This window comes from Phoca vitulina, unplaced genomic scaffold (genome assembly GCF_004348235.1).
Source record: "Phoca vitulina isolate PV1807 unplaced genomic scaffold, GSC_HSeal_1.0 scaffold4, whole genome shotgun sequence".
Classification (NCBI taxonomy): domain Eukaryota; kingdom Metazoa; phylum Chordata; class Mammalia; order Carnivora; family Phocidae; genus Phoca; species Phoca vitulina.
The window spans coordinates 36,868,126-36,886,989 of NW_022589707.1; the positions used below are offsets into that span (position 1 = coordinate 36,868,126).

General features: G+C 41.3%; 1 protein-coding gene across 4 annotated transcripts in view; it reads left to right on the forward strand.

Annotated features, from left to right (window-relative positions):
* Positions 1–5,129, forward strand: part of KBTBD2 (kelch repeat and BTB domain containing 2) — a 54,875-nt gene extending 49,746 nt beyond the window's left edge. For all 4 annotated transcript variants that reach the window (XM_032401805.1, XM_032401804.1, XM_032401807.1 and 1 more), the window contains one exon: positions 401–5,129. In XM_032401805.1, the coding sequence (XP_032257696.1) occupies positions 401–1,936 (1,536 nt within the window). In that variant the 3' untranslated portion in view covers positions 1,937–5,129. The remainder of the gene's footprint in view (positions 1–400) is intronic.
* The last annotated feature ends 13,735 nt before the right edge of the window (positions 5,130–18,864 follow it).

An 18,864-nucleotide genomic window follows, 5' to 3' on the forward strand; every position in this document is an offset into this window, starting at 1 on the left:
TCTGTCAAATAAATAAAATATTAATAAAAAAAAAAGATAAATGGTAATCATTTATGTACTGTGATTTACCATGTTTCCATTTTTTTAATTACATATTTTTTAAAGCCTAGAAAGTGTAGAACTTATGCATAAATTTCCACACTTTTCCTTTAAGACCATTTATTTTTAAGAGCCTATTTGATGTTACGCTATTAGCTCCTAAATAGGGCACTTAAGTAGGCCACTGGACAAGTAGTAGATATGCAAAACTATGCATAGTCTTCTAATTATTACTGGAAGGCATTATCTCTTTGCCAAAGCATATATATCTAAAAATAGAAACTATAGGGGGATCTGATTAATAATACTTGTATTTTACATAAAAGTAAAATTTGTCTTTATCAACCTTTCCCCATTTTAGGTAGAAGATGTATTACAACGTTGTCGAGAATACTTAATTAAAAAAATAAATGCAGAGAACTGCGTGCGATTGTTGAGTTTTGCCGATCTGTTCAGTTGTGAGGAATTAAAGCAAAGTGCTAAAAGAATGGTAGAGCACAAGTTCACTGCTGTGTATCACCAGGAAGCTTTCATGCAGCTGTCACATGACCTACTGATAGACATCCTCAGTAGTGACAATTTAAATGTTGAAAAGGAGGAGACGGTTCGAGAAGCTGCTATGCTGTGGCTAGAGTACAACACGGAATCACGATCCCAGTATTTGTCTTCAGTTCTTAGCCAAATCCGAATTGATGCACTTTCCGAAGTAACACAGAGAGCTTGGTTTCAAGGCCTGCCGCCCAATGACAAGTCTGTCGTGGTTCAAGGTCTGTATAAGTCTATGCCCAAGTTTTTCAAACCAAGACTTGGAATGACTAAAGAGGAGATGATGATTTTCATTGAAGCATCTTCAGAAAATCCTTGTAGTCTTTACTCTTCTGTCTGTTACAGCCCCCAAGCAGAAAAAGTTTACAAGCTGTGCAGCCCACCAGCCGATTTGCATAAGGTTGGGACTGTTGTAACTCCCGATAACGACATCTATATAGCAGGGGGTCAGGTTCCTCTGAAAAACACAAAAACAAATCACAGTAAAACAAGCAAACTTCAGACTGCCTTCAGAACTGTGAACTGCTTTTACTGGTTTGATGCACAGCAAAATACCTGGTTTCCAAAGACCCCGATGCTTTTTGTCCGCATAAAGCCATCCTTGGTTTGCTGTGAAGGCTATATCTATGCAATTGGGGGCGACAGTGTAGGTGGAGAACTGAATCGGAGGACCGTGGAAAGATACGACACGGAGAAGGATGAGTGGACAATGGTAAGCCCTCTGCCTTGTGCTTGGCAGTGGAGCGCGGCAGTCGTGGTTCACGACTGCATTTATGTGATGACACTGAACCTCATGTACTGTTACTTTCCCAGGTCTGATTCATGGGTAGAAATGGCCATGAGACAGACCAGCAGGTCTTTTGCCTCGGCTGCGGCTTTTGGTGATAAAATCTTCTATATTGGAGGGTTGCACATCGCTACCAATTCTGGCATAAGACTCCCCTCTGGCACTGTAGACGGGTCTTCGGTAACTGTGGAGATTTACGATGTGAATAAAAATGAGTGGAAAATGGCAGCCAACATCCCTGCCAAGAGGTACTCAGACCCCTGTGTTAGAGCTGTTGTGATCTCAAATTCTCTGTGTGTGTTTATGCGAGAAACCCACTTAAACGAGAGAGCGAAATATGTCACCTACCAGTATGATCTGGAACTTGACCGGTGGTCTTTGCGGCAGCATATATCCGAACGTGTGCTGTGGGACTTAGGCAGAGATTTTCGGTGCACTGTGGGGAAACTTTATCCATCCTGCCTGGAAGAGTCTCCCTGGAAGCCACCAACTTACCTTTTTTCACCGGATGGGACCGAGGAGTTTGAACTGGATGGCGAGATGGTCGCACTACCGCCTGTATAGTCGCCGACTTGGCGGGGGGGGGGGCGCCTGGTTGATGTGCTTTGTCGTTTTCTTTGCTAAACGAGAGAGGCTATGAGAGGACTAAATACGAGTACATAAAAATCTATCTTTGATAAATTTTATTTTTATGCCCTACTTAATATTTGCATCAGTATAATATATATCAGTGAGTCTTACAGAAAGATATGCTTCCATAATATGAAATAGATTATCCAATAATTGAGAAACTTTTACGTGTATCATGAGAGCATAAGAATCTGGATTATCTAATAACATTGTTAGCCCTGTGTTATGTACAGTTCAAAAAGTTCACTTATTAAAAGTAGTTTCCTGTTCCTAGTGTGGTATATCGCAAATTGTGCCGAGGTTATTTTAGTATATGTATTTCATTCCCGTGCTTCTGTTCCGAAGTCCTGGAATATGGTTTTTTTTCAGTGTAATTAATTCAGCTGCACTTAACACTAGTGTCCATGTTGGTATAGAAATGTTGTCAAAATCCTATAGTTGAGGAAGATCTTCCATTTTATGGTATTGCACAGGGAAAGCTATGACTGCAGGATCAGTCTAACTATACTATTAGGTGCATGTATTCTCTCTTCACTAACTTATACTTGTCTATCTAGAATACAGGTCTTCCAATCAGCTGGTCATTTACCAGGTGTGGACTTAAGTTGCTGGGCTTGCAATAAGAATTGCTGGTCCCTTGTTGTGCGGGTCCGTGTGGAGCTTTAATCCGTAAATGCCTCCACTTTCTGTATTACATTAACATTGGCTCATGCATATAACTACCTGCTGCTGTTGTATTTCTCCATCGTAAAGATTTAGAGTGGGTTAACCAGGTCATTACATCTTAATTTAATAACAAGCATTACTGTAGAGTGATTGTGTATAGATATCCATTAGCTGTCAGGGTGTGTTTTTTTCAGTTTTGTTTTTTTCACCTGTTGTGTGCGTGTGGGGGTAGGAGTAGGAAGGTGAACTGTTCAGGAATTCTCTGCACTAGCCGTGCACACGAGCAGATCATTAGTGCTGCTCTGGCATTAATCCCAGGAACCACTAGCAGTAGCGGGGCGCCGCCCATCTAACATGAGCACAGGTGCTTCATGACCAACATTACTAGCATGTTCAACTGCATAATGTTCTGGCACTGTATTTTGAATGACATTAATTTATTAAATAAATTGTATATATTCAGTATCTGTTTTCTTTTGTGATGAGGATGGTGTAATGGTGTGCTTTTTTAATTTTACTGGGTCAGTTTAGCTTGTTACAGGTGTTTGTTTTCCCAGAATTTGACACACATATATATTTGGCTTTCCTTTATTACTTACTGTCTGGTTTGAGCCTTTCTGTATCAGCATCAACTACACAGAAGAGACAGTACCTTTCAACCCTAGCCCCAGATTAAGATCCTCTGGAGTACTCTGAAATGCCGGAGCCTCATCCCAGACACAATGAACCACACTTTCTGGTGGGTGGACCCATCGAGTGTCTTTCAGAGCACTACAGGTGGTTCTTCTGTGCAGTCCCGTTGGGAGCCGTTGGGTTAGGCATTTCCTTCTGGTTTGCCAGTCTTCCTGGAGCACGTCTCAGTCACGTTCACAAACTTCAACTGCCTCTCACCGCCTACTGAATCAAGTCCCAAATTCTTTAGCACATTTAAGGCTCTCTGTAATTTGACTTTAAATTACTTTTACAGCCTTAGCTTATACTATTTTCCTATGAACTTTAACTACTAATCAGGCTTTTGCCATACTTTGCTGTCCTTGCCTGTGCTACTGCTCTACTCACAGTGGTCTTTTTGTCCCTGTTCTACCCTTAGCTGTCTTTTGTATTTAAGATCTACTTGGGGGAGTTTTTAAATGAATGCTTCCCTGATAGCCACCTCTTACCCTGTGCTGAAGAGAGTGCCTTCTCACACATCTTTAGTACCTTTGACCTTGATCTGTTTGTTGGTTGTACCGATCATTCTACTCCGTGATCTTACTGGCGCTCTCTTCTACAAAATGATCGATGTTTTTGAGGGCAGGGATTTTCTTATATACAGCTGCATCCCCCTACAGTGTAGCATAGCTGGTGATAAAAATCAACAAAAGCTGGTCTTACATAAAGGCCTTGAGTTTGAAGTACTCAAACCCAATATACCAAACTCTTTGTTCTCATTAGGAGTTCCACTAGGAGTCACCTTTTTTCTTCACTTAGCTCTCCGTCCAGCTTAGATCTGCCCTCTTAATACTTCTGCCACTTTCTTGGCAAGATCCTAGACTCCTTTATTGTCATTATTTTATAACTGTGTGGCCAAACCCGAATCTCGGCTGAGTTCAGCTCGATCTGCCTCTGACCGTGTTGGGCTGCTGAGCACAGCTACGGAAAACCATACGAGGGCACAGGTTGGCGCCACTACAGAATTGGCGGTCCCCGTCCTCAACTACGTCCTCAACAGGAGCAAGCTATCCTTCGTTGTTCAAGGCAATTTGAACAGTCTTACGAAATCTTCACCTTCCCCAACTCTATTAGCAGATTATTTCACAGGGAAAAATGACAGGGAAAACTTCCTGAACTGCATCACCAAATCTGTACCTGCCCCCACTACAAGTTTCTTCCTCCTGCTCAGAGAGAAAATACAAGACTCCAGGATCTGTATTTAAGATAGCATCCTTTCCAAGCTCCTTACAAAGTCTGCTCTGTGATTACCCTGGCTCCCAAACTGGCTTGTGCACCAGCATCCTGTCAAGAACTGAAATACAGACTCCCGGACTCTACCCAAACCTTGAACTTGAAGCAGTCCTCCCTGATTCTTACACAGCCTTCACGTTCCTTCACTATCTTCAACTTCTCTAAATGGGTCCTTTCCTTTCTTTAGATATGACCAAACCGTTTTTTTTTAAAAAACAGTCTTTTTCTCCTCAACCCCCTTCCTTCTTTTCCCCTTCAAAAGCTAATTCCTTGCCTGAAGTGTCGGACAAACCGCATCTCAACATTTACCAATGAACCCATGTGAGATTGGTTATCACTCCACTGCAACTTTTAAGTTCAGAATCCACTTTGTCTCGACACAATAGTACGTTACACTGCTGAATACTTCATTTGAAAGACTCTAAACTGGACTTGTGACATTACGCTCCCCTGGTTTTTTTCCCTACCTCTGGGGTCTTTACTCAGATGCTGATTTCACCTCTAAGCGTCTCTTAAATTTTTTTTTTTTTTAGATTTTTTTTTTTATTTATATGACAGAGAGAGACACAGCGAGAGAAGGAACACAAGCAGGGGGAGTGGGAGAGGGAGAAGCAGGCCTCCCGCGGAGCAGGGAGCCCGACGCGGGACTCGATCCCAGGACCCTGGGACCATGACCCGAGCCGAAGGCAGACACTCAACGACTGAGCCACCCAGGCGCCCAGCATCTCTTAAATCTTGATCTTGTATTCACATGCCTTAAACGATGCTGTTTACTTCAATGACTTAAATTGATTTCCTTTGGTCTAGACCTTCACCTGAGAGCCAGACTTGGATGTTATCTTAGCTTGGGTCGCTAAAACAACATGCCATTGACTAGGTGGCTTATAAAGAACAGAAATTTGTTTCTCACAGTCTGGAGACTGGAAGTCTTGAGATCAGCGTGCCAGCATGGTCGCGTTCTGGTGAGACTCTCTTCTGGGCTATATAGGCTGCTGGCTGCTTGTATCCTCATGTGGCAGAAAAAGATTGAGCAAGCTCTCTGGCCTCCTCTTAGAAGGATATTCATGAGATCATGAGGGCTCCATCCTCATGACCGAGTTACTTCCCAATACCATCACATTGAGATGAGAGTTTCAGCAAATGAATCTGGGGAGTGGGGGAGGGGACACAGTCCAAAACAGATAATCCAACTTAAATGTCTCAAAGTTATCTCAGATTCAACATGTCTTAAGATCTTCCCCACCCCCATCTCACACGTGTCTGGTTCAGGTTCTGTCAGTAAACAGCACTGTCACCCATCCTGCAGCTTAAGCCAGAATCTTGGAAGTTATTTTGATTTTTCCCCTCTCCCTCACCTCCATACCCTGTGAGTCACAAGGCCTTACAGATTCTCTTAAATATCTCTTGAACTCCTCCTTTCTAACATTAATCCAGGGCCCCTATCATCTCACCTGGAGAACTTAATTTCCTAAATCTCCTTAAAACAAAACAAAACAAAAAATAGCTTCATTGAGCTGTAATTCACATACCAAACAATTCAGTGGTCTTTATATTCATAGTCATGCAGTCACACTATCAGAGAACATCTCATGACTCCAAAAACCCATACCCAACTCTCCATTTCTCCCCTAAATCATCTCTGCTTGATACCCTTTTTTGCTCACACTGCAATCAACATAATCTTTTTCTAACAATTATGTCATGTTTTTGCTTAGAACTTTTATTGTCCTTGGAATGGGAGTCCAAGGTCCTTTCTGATTTACAGGGCTTTTAGAATCTGATTTCTCCTTACTTTTCTGGCTTCCTTTTCTTCCTTACAAACTCACTAAATGGAGATTTTTAGTTATTTTAATAGACCTAGTCCTCTTTCACATATGTTTTTATCTGTCTCAAACACTCCTCTCCTTTGATTAGATCTAAGGTAACCATACATCCTATTTTATACTTGTTTTCCCTTTGACTTTTAAAAATGTTCCTGTTTGGATGGTAAATGCTATGGTAACCCTGGCTAAATTCAATTTACATGTCAAGTAATTTCCTTTAGGTGGCTTAAAAAATTCTACCTTGGGTTCCCTTTATTTAAATCACAGTTTGCACCCAATATTGTCTAACACTCCTCAAATTCTTATAGTTACTTGTTTTGATTGTCTTCACCACTGCTGTGAGGGCAAGGGCTTACACAAAATAAAATCTATATGGAAGAGTGTATAGGCACAAAGGGAATTTGCATTCACGCCACTATTTTGGAATTGTAGTAATTAGTAGTGGAGTATCTCTGACACTACAGAGAAAGGATTTATCAAATAAATTAACATCAAATGAGCTGGCATTTAAAGAAGAAAAAAAAGAAGAAAACACTTACCAACATATAAAAAGGATTTGACCAAGTAGGTGTTATCCCAGGAATGAAAGGTTGGTTTTACATCTGAAAATCACATAATATAACCATATTAGCAGAATAAAGGAGAAGAATCATATCATCTCAGGAAACACAAAAATTATTTGATAAAATCCAATATCCATTTACGATAAAAACTCAGCAAATTAGAGAAGGAAATTTGCTCAACCTGATAAAGAACATCTATGAAAAATGCAGAGCTAATATACTTAATGGTGAAAGACTGAAAACTTTCCCCCTAAGATCAGGAACTAGGGGTGCCTGGGTGGCTCAGTCATTGGGCTTCTGCCTTCGGCTCAGGTCATGATCCCGGGGTCCTGGGATCTGCTCTGCGGGAAGCCTGCTTCTCCCTCTCCCACTCCCCCTGCTTGTGTTTGTTCCCTCTCTCGCTGTATCTCTGTCAAATAAATAAATAAATAAATAATCTTAAAAAAGAAAAAAAAGATCAGGAACTAGACAAGAATGCCTGCTTTCATCACTTCTATGTGGAATTGTACCAGTCAAGACAATAAGGCAAGAAATGGAAAAGGCATACAGCTTAGAATGAAAAACAACAATTAGAATAATGTAGCAAGTATCCTTAAGCAAGGTTACAAGATCAATACATAAAAACAAAAATCAGCTGTATTTTATGTACTATCAACTATAAAAATTCATTAGCAATGACATAACAAAATCAGGAATAAATTTAACAAAAGGTGTGTAAGATATACACTGATAACTACACAACATTGCTGAGATTGAAGAAGACCTAAAATGGAGAGAGAGAGAGCGCATGTTCATGGATTGAAAGAATCAATATTGTTAAGATGGCAATTTTCTCCGAATTGATCTACAGATTCAGTGCAATCCCTATCAAAATACCAGTACACTTTTTTTCTCTCACAAAAATTGAAGAGCTGATTTTAAAATTTTTTCCAGAAAAGCAAATGGCCTGCAATAGCCAAAACCATTTTTACAAAAAGAACAAAGTTAGAAACACTTACACAAAAAATCTCAGGTGTGCCTGGCTGGCTCAGTTGATAGGGTATGTGAATATTGATCTCAGAGTTGTAGGTTCAAGCCCCACATTGGGTGTAGAGATTAGTTAAAATCTTAAATTCAAAATTGTACTATAATGAAGACAGTGTGGTACCGCATGAGGACATAGAATATAACAACCCAGAAATATATTTTCATGTGTTCATGGTCAACTTTTAAAAAAGATTTTATTTATTAGAGAGAGAACATGAGTCAGGGGAGGGGGAGGGTCATTGGAAGAGGAAGAAGCAGACTCCCCGCTGAGCAGGGAGCCTGATGCCGGACTCAATCCCAGGACCGTGAGATCATGACCTGAGCTGAAGGCAGATGCTTAACCGACTGGGCCACCCAGGCGCCCCTATGGTCAAAATTTTTTTTTCTTTTAAAGATTTTATTTATTTGACAGAGTGAGAGAGAGTGTGCACACAAGTAGGCAGAGCAGGAGGCAAAGGGAGAGGGAGAAGCAGGCTTCCCAATGAGCAGGGAGCTCGACGTGGGGCTCGATCCCAAGACCCTGAGATCGTGACCTGAGCTGAAGGCAGACGCTTAACTAATGAGCCACCCAGGCGCCCCATTCTATTGTCAATTTTTTGACCAAAGTGCCAAGATAATTCAATAGGGAAAGGTAGTCTTTTCAACAAATGGTGTTTGAACAATTTGTTCCTTTATATTTTTATATATAGGAATATTCATAGAATTACTAGAACATGGATGAATTCCTCTATGTGATATTGTGACACCTGCTGGTATACAAGAATATTTCAAATTGGCAGTATTTCTAATATCCTTAAAGAGCTTTTATTTATTTATGTATTTATTTTTAAGATTTTATTTATTTGAGAGAGAGAGAGCACGCATGAATGGGAAGGGGCAGGCAGAGGGAGAGGGAGAAGCAGGCTTCCCACTGAGCAGGGAGCCTGACGCGGGGCTCGATTCCAGGACCCTGGGATCATGACCTGAGCTGAAGGCAGACGATTAACTGACTGAGCCACCCAGGCATCCCAAAATTTTTTAAATTTAAAAATATATATATTTAGGGGGACACCTGGGTGGCTCAGTCGGTTAAGCATCTGCCTTCGGCTCACGTCATGATCCCAGGGTTCAGGGATGGAGCCCCACGTTGGGCTCCCTGCTTGGAGGAGAGCCTGCTTCTCCCTCTGCCTGCCGCTCCCCCTGCTTGTGCTCTCTCTCTCTGACAAATAAATAAAATCTTTAAAAAAATAATTTAAAAAATTTAAAAAGACCAAGGACTCTACAGGAAATTAATCCTGTGAAATAAACAATGAACAGGAAAAGAAATGGCTAACGATAAAAAACATGCTTACCTCATTCATGTTAAGCGAAACACAGATAAAACTAACACTGAGATACTATTTCTCATATATTAAATTGGCAAAAAACCAAAAGTTTGACATACTGTTGGTAAAGAAACACACACACTCATACATTGCTAATGGTCCTGCAAATTACCATTGTGGTTGTTGAGAATTTGGCAATACTGGTAAAATTACTAATCCTCTTGACTAGCAATCCCATATCTAGTGATCTCTCCCCAAAACAAACTGGCAAAAAATATTTTTTAAAATGTAAATATGCACAAGGCTGTTATCCCTTACAACATTATTTGCAACAGCAAAAGGACCAGGAACAACCCAAATGTCTATCAGAAGAGGATTGGTTAAATAATGTCAAACCCATACAGATCTCCAGATTAAAAAGCAAAATGGAGAATGTGTGTGTGGTAAAAAATATCCTATTTTATCTGTATTTGCTTATGTGTTTAAAGCAGAAAGATAAATTATAAACATTTTTAAATGGTTAACTAGAGGGAAAAGGAAGGAACAAAACAAGGGACAAAAATTAAAAGTCTTCTTTGACTATATCTAGTTTGGTAAATTTGACTTTAGAACTAGGTAAATATGTTACATAATTATAAAACAAAATTAAATTTAAAAACTTGAGGATGAAGCTAATGAGCTGCCAGCGGGTGGCATAACCACACAAAAAGGAACTCTTAAAACAGTAATTTATGCATCCCTAGTGGAATAAACCCTAAGGAAAAAATCTTTGGGGTACCTGGGTGGCTCAGTGGGTAACCGTCTGAACCTTGATCTCAGCTCAGGTCTTGATCTCAGGGTTTTGAGTTCAAGGCCCGGGTCGGGCCCCATGCTGGCTGTAGAGCCTACATTAAAAATAAATAAAAATCTTTACCTGTCGTTAGTCACACTATCTATCAGTGGTAGTGTTAGTATTAGTATCCTGAGACTGCTGTGTACATACCATGTGTTAAAGTAAATGAGTAATAATCTAGTTTGTTATTACTAGAATCTCTTTAGAAGTAGGATTCTCTGCACGGGAGAAAGGAAATACAGATGTACAATAGAGGGAAAGCAAAATCCTTGTGGCCTGAGTTTGCAGTGCAAGTATTTATATGTACTCACAACACATCTTAAAATAAACCAAATTTTCCTCCTTTCTGCTGAATAGGCCTGCAAACAACTACCAGTCATGGCAGTGAGCATCCGACTCGCCCCTGGACTGTAGTTTTGTGGTTATATTTCCTACTAAACGGAACCAAAGATTCTTGGAGAAAAGGCTGATTCTAGATAAGGGGCAAGAAATGTACGAAGGAAGCTAGAAACACCTTACACCAGCCATCCAGGAAGCCATCAAAGAATGTTGCAGTCATGTCAAAAGACTTGGGAACCAAGTAGCCAACAGGAACCACTGGCCAGGCCTGACGGCGGCTCCACAGGAAGGGAAACACCTCGGATTCAGGATTGCTGGAAAGGCCCCGAGGGCCCAGCAGGGCAGCAGGGGCATTTGGGGTCTGCCAGCATTCACCACGCAAACCTCCTCCTCAACGGCACAGGGCCGGGGGGACTGCGGGCCACAGGAATATGACCAGATGGGTAGGGCAGGCCTCACCCCACAGGCCGGAAGGGCGGATGCCTGAGGGAAGGTGCGGGGCACCAACTGCCTGCGGGAGGCGCTGAGTCAGCACCCAGGCTCCCTGCGACCAGCCCCGGTCCGGCTTGTAGGGAGAGCCAGGGGCCACAGAATTTCCTAAAAAACAAAACAAAACAAAACAAAAAACAACAAAAAAACCCCACTGGCCAAAGAGAGGACAATGTGAGCAACAACAGTAAGAATAATAACTCCAATAAGAGGAAGATAAAGACGTTAAGAATTTTTTGAAAATTAAAGCTTCTGAATCGTAACACATTTCCCCTTCACTTACTGTGGTTAATTTTCTTGGCCTTTTATCATTGTACCAGTAGCATTATTTGTGGGGCGGGGGGGGAGGTGGCAGTAAAATGCACACATTAATGTATGTATTTGAAAGCAGACATTTTTCCAATACCAACCACATGCTGTGTCCTGTATCTTCTGTGTTCAAAATACTCCTCTGGGACACCTGGGTGGCTCACTCAGCTAAGCGTCTGCCTTCGGCTCGGTCACGGTCCCAGTGTCCTGGGACCGAGTCCTGCATGGGGCTCCCTGCTCAGCGGGAAGCCTGCTTCTCCCTCTTCCTCTGCTCCTCCCCCCACTCTCTCTCTCAAAATCTTAAAAAAAAAAAAAAATTCCTCTCTGTGAGGATGTCAGCTGCCTAATGGTACATAAAGAGACCTACTTTACCCTTAATCTACTGAACCTCCTAGGGGATTCCACACTATAGGTCAGCGCTTTTTTCCTACTAAATGGTCCACTAAATACTTAACCTCTTTATCTTCAGAAATTAAAACATTAGCATGAAAATTTTCAAACATTTTGTCTTACTTTTATTTGGAAAAAGTATACCCATATTTGAATTATTAAGCACTAAATGACTTTATATCAAAAGAAAAGTATCATTAATCATCTAATAATAATGAATGTCAAAGTCTATTCATGTGTTCCTGCCAAAATGTGGCATTTTAAAAAATAGAACTATTATGTAAAACAAAAAAACAACAAAAAACCCCACTCCAGTGGAATATATTAAATATGTTTAATCTAATTCATTTTCAAAACCCACAAATAGTTGATCATTATTAGAGGATAAAACAAAGGGAAAAATTGAAGCATTTTATCCTTCCTTTTATATACAAACTGAATCATGCAGCAATAGAGGAATTGAGGGCAAATTTTTTCCTTATATCAGATTCCAGCTAATAGGTAAGAAATGACAGCATGGGACTATCATTACATTTTATGCCAAAATGTACCTGGGCAATGATTATCAATGGCTGCTAATATAAAAAAAAAAGAGAGACAATTAGGTTGGTAGGATAACAGCCTACCTATAGTCACCTTGCCCCTTTTCCATCAAGACTGAATCTGATCAAGTTTCTACACACAAGTACCAGTTTATGAAAGTACAGATGTTAGAAGAACATGTTAAATTATGCCAAGAGGATGCAATCAACTAAATCCAGATTTTGGAAAACTGCAGGACAAATGACTCAAATTTCTTAACAAATTGAAAAAAATATATAAAGTTGTGAAAGGAGGAACCTATAATAGAAACTTAAAAGATTTATCTGCCAATAGCATTGTGTAGACTTTACTTTGGTCCTGATTCAAACAAAAAATAAATATGGCTTCACACAAAAACTTGTACACAATGTTCATAGCAACATTATTTATAATAGCCAAAAAGTGGGTAAATAAAATGTGGTATATCCATACACTGGTATTCAGCAAAAAAAAAAAAAAAGTAGGGGCACCTGGGTGGCTCAGTTGGTTAAGCGTCCAACTCTTGATTTCAGTTTAGGTCTTAATCTCAGGGTTGTGAGTTCAAGCCCTGCATTGGGCTCCACACTGGGTGTGGAGCCTACTTGAAAAAAAAAAAAGTATTTCATGCTATAACATGGATCAGCCTTAAAAACTTTATGCTAAGTGAAGGAAGTCAGACAGAAAAGGCCATATAGTATTATACCATTTATACAAAATGTCCATAATAGGTGAATCCATAGAATGTATCTTAGTGGATGCCAGGGGCTGAGTGGGAAATGGGAAGTGACTGCTAATGGATACAGGGTTTCTATTTGGGGTGATGGAATTAAGATAGTGATGATGATCATGCAACTCTGTGAAAATACTATAAGCCACTGAATTGTATACTTTAAATGGGTGAATTTTATGGCATGTGAATTGAATTCCAATAAAAAAATATGGCATTCATGAGACATATGGAAATTTAAATACTGATTTGCTACTTGATAACACTGTTATCAACTTATAACATTAAAACATTTATCTTTTAGAGATATATCTTAAATATTTACAGATTAAATATAATGCTGGGGTTTGCTTCAAAAATAATACAGGGTAGTTGGAAAACCAATATTTTGCAGCTGTCAGAGTTGAATCAGGCAAGAATCATCAATGGATGCTGTGATGATCCTAAAATATGTCCACAAATTCTTTGATGTTCTCCCTTCTAGAGTTGGTAAAGTTGGAGCTTAATTTTTTCTTTTTGTTTTTTTTTAAGATTTCATTTATTTATTTGAGAGAGAGAATGAGAGAGAGAGAGCACATGAGAGGGGGGAGGGTCAGAGGGAGAAGCAGACTCCCTGCTGAGCAGGGAGCCTTATGTGGGACTCGATCCCGGGACTCGAGGATCATGACCTGAGCCGAAGGCAGTCGCTTAACCAACTGAGCCACCCAGGTGCCCGGAGCTTAATTCTTTCTTGAATGTGGGTTGGACTTAGTAATTTCTAATGAGTAGACTGTAGCGGAAGTGATAGTGTACGACCCCCAGAGTAGGTCACAAAAGGCATTGCTCTCTCCGGGATCACTTGCTTTAGAGGAAGCCAGTCCGTGCCATGAGGGCACAGAAGTAACTCTAGGGAGAGGTCCGTGTGGCAAGGAGGTGACAGTTCCAGCACTAAATTGCCAGGCATGTGAATGAACCATCTTGGAAATGGATTCTCCAGCCCCAGGCAAGCCTTCAGATGATGGTAACTTCTCGCCAACAACGAAATGTAATCTCACCAGAGATCCTGAGGCAGAACCATCCAACCAAGCCAATTTCCTGACCCACAGACACTGAGATCACAAATATTTGTTTTAAACAAGTAAGTTTTGACATATGTATTATGCAGCAATAGGAAGTAAATACAGATGCTGAATCTAAGGGAAATTTTGATAAGCGGATTAGCTGCATGATCTTAAAGCATCTCCAGAGATTATTTGCCGGGGATGGGGGTGGGGGTGAGAGGAGGCAGGGCAGTAACTGCACGGTGATGCAACTGGGCAACACCCCTGACCAGTGATCAAGATCAACATCACCAATAAGGGGCAGATAGACATATGCCTCCACATGTAAAACCCTGAAAGGGACACATCATCATCTAGGCAGTGCTCTGGTCAAGAATGCCTATTTTGAATCTAATCCTAAGAAAATGGTAGGCAAACACCCCAATGAGGACCATCTTATTAAAAAAAGGAAGAGGGATTTATATTTCCAAAATATCAATGTCATAAAAGAGAAAGGCTCTGGAAATGGAGGCTGACAACTGAATATAATACCTGGCCCTGACCTGGATCCTCTACTGGAGGGGAAAGCAATGCTATAAAGAACACAACTGACAAAACTGGGATACGGGGGCGCCTGGGGGCTCAGGCGGTTAAGCGTCTGCCTTCGGCTCAGGTCATGATCCCAGCGGCCTGGGATGGAGCCCTGCATCGGGCTCCCTGCTCCACGGGGAGCCTGCCTCTCCCTCTGCCTCTCTCTCATGAATAAATAAAAAATCTTAAAAAAAAAAGAAAAGAAAAGAAACTGGGATACAAATGGTGTAGAGATAAAATTGAGTCAGTGTTAAATTTACTGAAAATGGTAACTGTACTCAATGGTATGTAAGAGACTATCCTTATTTTAAGGAAAAACACAATGAAGTAGTTCAAGGTAAAGGGCCAGGATATATGTAACTTACCCCCAGTAGGTGGAAAAAAATGTTTGGGGGAGAGGCGTGTGTGTATGTGAGAGAGGGTGAGAAAGAACATATTAAAAAAGCAAATGAAATAAGATGTTAGTAACAGATGAATCTGAGTAAAGGGTAATAGGTGTTTGGTTTTGCCTTACTGTTTCATTTTTGTTAACTTACCTGTATCCTTGAAATTACTTCCAAATATAAAGTTTTAAAAATAATTCTATGGGACGGAGGGAAAAAGTGAGGGTAAAGATGAATTTACATTGGTTATAAACTGACAACTATTGAAGCTGAATGGCATATTGCAAAAGGAGGTTTATTAAACTCTTCTGACTACTTATGTATTTGAAATCTGCCATGGTAAAAGGTAAACAATAAGAGAACTGAACTTGGAAGATCCCAAGTGTCTCTTCCAGTGGTTCCATGGTCTTTCTAAGGGCATTAAAGTTTTTTTGCACATTCACAGCGTTGTGTAACCGTCAGCACCACCCATCTCCAGAACTTATCTTGCAAAACGGAATCTCTGTACTCAGCCAGCAGTGACTCCCCGCTGCCCCTGCCCCACAGCCTCTGGCAAGCACCCTTCTGCTTTCTGTCTCCAGGGCTGTGACTACTCTAGGTATGCTACACAAGCAGAATCATACAGTATTTGTCCTTTTGTGACTGGCTTATTTTACTTAGCATCATGTCTCCAAGGTTCATCCATGTAGCAGCACGTGCCAGAATTTCCTTCCTTTTAAAGGCTGAATAATATTCCATTGCGTGTATATCGCACATGGTGTTTATCCATTCGTCGGTGGCTGGACACTGCTTGCTTCCACCCCTTGACTATCATGGAAAATGCTGCCGTAAACACGGTGTATGTGGACCTCTTGGAGTCCCCGCTTTCAATTTTAAGCCTGGATTTTTACAAATTGTTAGAGAAAGAAAGTTATGTTTTAAATTCCTCTTACCACCTGGGATTTAGTCTGTTTGATGTTTTTAAGTGATCTTTAAAGGGGCAGTGACAATGCTTTTCCTGATAAAACACCAACACGGATGGTCTTGACACTGAAGCTGAGCTTCGGTTTCATTTCAAGTGAACTCTTCACGTGCAGTGCTATTCACATGACTGTTTGAAAGTTATTTCTGTTGGAGCGATTCGATAATAGAAACCTTGTTGTAGGCTTTGGACACTGGGTAAGCAGGGGGAAAAATGAGCGAGGTTGGTCAAGTTCATGAGAAAGGGCATGTGAGCCTGGCTTCTCAGCAGCACAGTCCTCTTCGGGGCCCGAGAACTATTCTCCCCATGTCCCTCAGCACGTTGGCACTTCTTCCCACTCTCCTCAAGGGTTACATAATTACACAGACCAGCACCGTGGGCCTTTTCCCACTTGGACGGTACTTTCTGGAACTGCTAGATTTCCAGATGAGAACTGTTTATTCTGGATCAGACTTAATTTGGTCAGCTGAATTCTCTTGGGTATGGAGAGTTTTTCTTACCCTTGGCCTACTTTCTGTGGTACTAAATACCCTTTTACAGTTTCACCAAGCACTTTGTAAAATAGAAATAGTTGAAAGCACTGCTTTATTTTGCTTCCTTAGCTCCTTTTGCTCTTTCAGTGCATCAGTTACACTGTGCTTGGTAAGCTGTAACCACAGAGCCTGGCACCGGGAAGGAAGGTTTTGTTCATGTTAGTCATCAAGTGCCTACTACGTGCGAGGCCTCCCACCCTCACTGTCCATTCTAACACTAGATCATTAGCCCCAGAACAGTAGGAATGGCGATGGAGACGTGTTCAGGGCCCGAGAGGCTTCTACTCACAGGCAGTGTCTTCTCGACCTCCATTTGTGCTTGGATTGTCCCCTCCCTCCAGTACAGTAGCCAACTTCTCACACCGGAGTGGGAGAAACTGAGAGAAGACACACGAAGGAGGAAGAGGAAATGCAGAGGGAAGCAAGTCGGATTCCTGCCCGCCCCCCCCCATGAACCACCTGTCTTTGGATACGTTTTTTGTTTTTGTCTCTGTATTTTCCTCTTCTCCGCATTACCCCACTTTTCAGGGACTAACAGCTGTCTAACGTAACAGTGAGCATCAGAGTTCCTAGTCCTGCTCTTCAGTATCACGGCAGTCCTGTTGGTTGGTCTCAAGTTTTCGTTATTTGTTATAATGACACAGAACTCCATACACATACCTTTTTCCCCCACTTTTGGATTATTTCTTTGATATAAACCCTTAGGAATGAATGTTGACCAGCTTTAGGATAAGATTAAGTCCATTCAAAATGAGTTAGATGCTCTCTTAACTAAGGTACAGGGCCATAAAAATGTTCACTCCAGCTTTAACGACTGATCCTGCTTCTTAGAAGGGTTTTTTTGTTTTTTGTTTTTTTTTTAAAAGTAGACTCCACACCCAGCGTGGAGCCCAACGTGGGGCTTGAACTCACAACCCTGAGATCAAGGGTTTAACGGACTGAGCCACCCAGGCTTAAAAGGACATTTCTTTCAAAGCAAATGAAACAAGTGTTAGCTTAACGTTCAAACACACTCAGAAAAGAACTCTTCTGGAGTGTGGGAGCCTGGCACACCTCACAAAGGAAGGAAGAAATGGTCAAGTGCTGTGGGAAGGTGTCCACTTCAGTCAGAGTGGCCTTACTCATCATTCATCCGAGACTTCGAGCAGTTTCCCACCGGAGAGAGTAAGTTGGCCCCTGAACAACATGAGTTTGAATTGCATGGGTCTACTTATACATGGAGTTTTTTGATATAGTACAGAACTGTAATGTATTTTCTCTTCCTTATGATTTTTTTAATAACATTTTCTTTTCCCTAGCTTACTTTATTCTAAGTATACAATACATATAACTTACAAAATATACATTGATCGACTGTTTACATTATCGGTAAGGCTAGTGGTCAACAGTAGGCTATAAGTGAAGTTTTGGGGGAGTTGAAAGTTACAAATTTTTGACTGCATGGCGGGGGTAAGTGCCCCTAATCCCTACTTTGTTCAGGGGTCAACTGTACTTTTTTCCTTCCTTTATCTGCTACTTAGGGGATTTCCTCCTCCTCACTCTCTTTTCCTTAGTCCTGTAGTGTCACCAACTCGGGTGGTTTTTATGCGTCTCAGTCTTCTTCTGGCTTTAGCATCTCCAGAGACTGATTTCTTCCTTAGCTCTCCTCCATCATCACTCCTTAACCCCTTCCTAAAGCTTTACTCACTCTGACCTGCTCCTTTTCTGCGTCACAGGCCATGGGCCCCCCTGAGGGTGGGCTAAAAATCTGCTCTTACCTTTATTGCCTCTATTCAGAATCTTACCTTCTTCAGTCACTCAAGGAACAGAGCCAATGCCACTTCCTCCAGGAAGCCTTCTCTGATTGTCCCAGCAGAAAGGACTGCCATGGCACTTTACTGGACCTTTTAAGATACTCATCACTTTGGCGCCTGGGTGGCTCAGTCGTTAAGCGTCTGCCTTCGGCTCAGGTCATGATCTCAGGGTCCTGGGATCGAGCCCCACATTGGGCTCCCTGCTCGGCGGGAAGCCTGCTTCTCCCTCTCCCACTCCCTCTGCTTGTGTTCCCTCTCTCGCTGTGTTTTCTGTCAAATAAATAAATAAAATCTTAAAAAAAAAAAAAAGATACTCATCACTTTATATCAAATTTTTGAGCAAGTCTCCTCTCATCTTCTGAACTCCAGACAGGATGATACTAAGTCCTGGGGCCGAGCAGAGGGGAGCTATGTTTTTAGCTGTCAGGTTCTAAGTTAACACATTTTTTTGGACTGTGGTACAGAGCATTTCAGTTTTAAACTTTGAGTCTTAAAACGGAGCTGTCACTAATGGAAAAACATACTTCAAAGGTGGGAAAACATGAGGGATTTAAAAATTCTAGTCCTGCTGGCCCCTGTGACTTTAAATAACAATAAAGTGGGTGACAC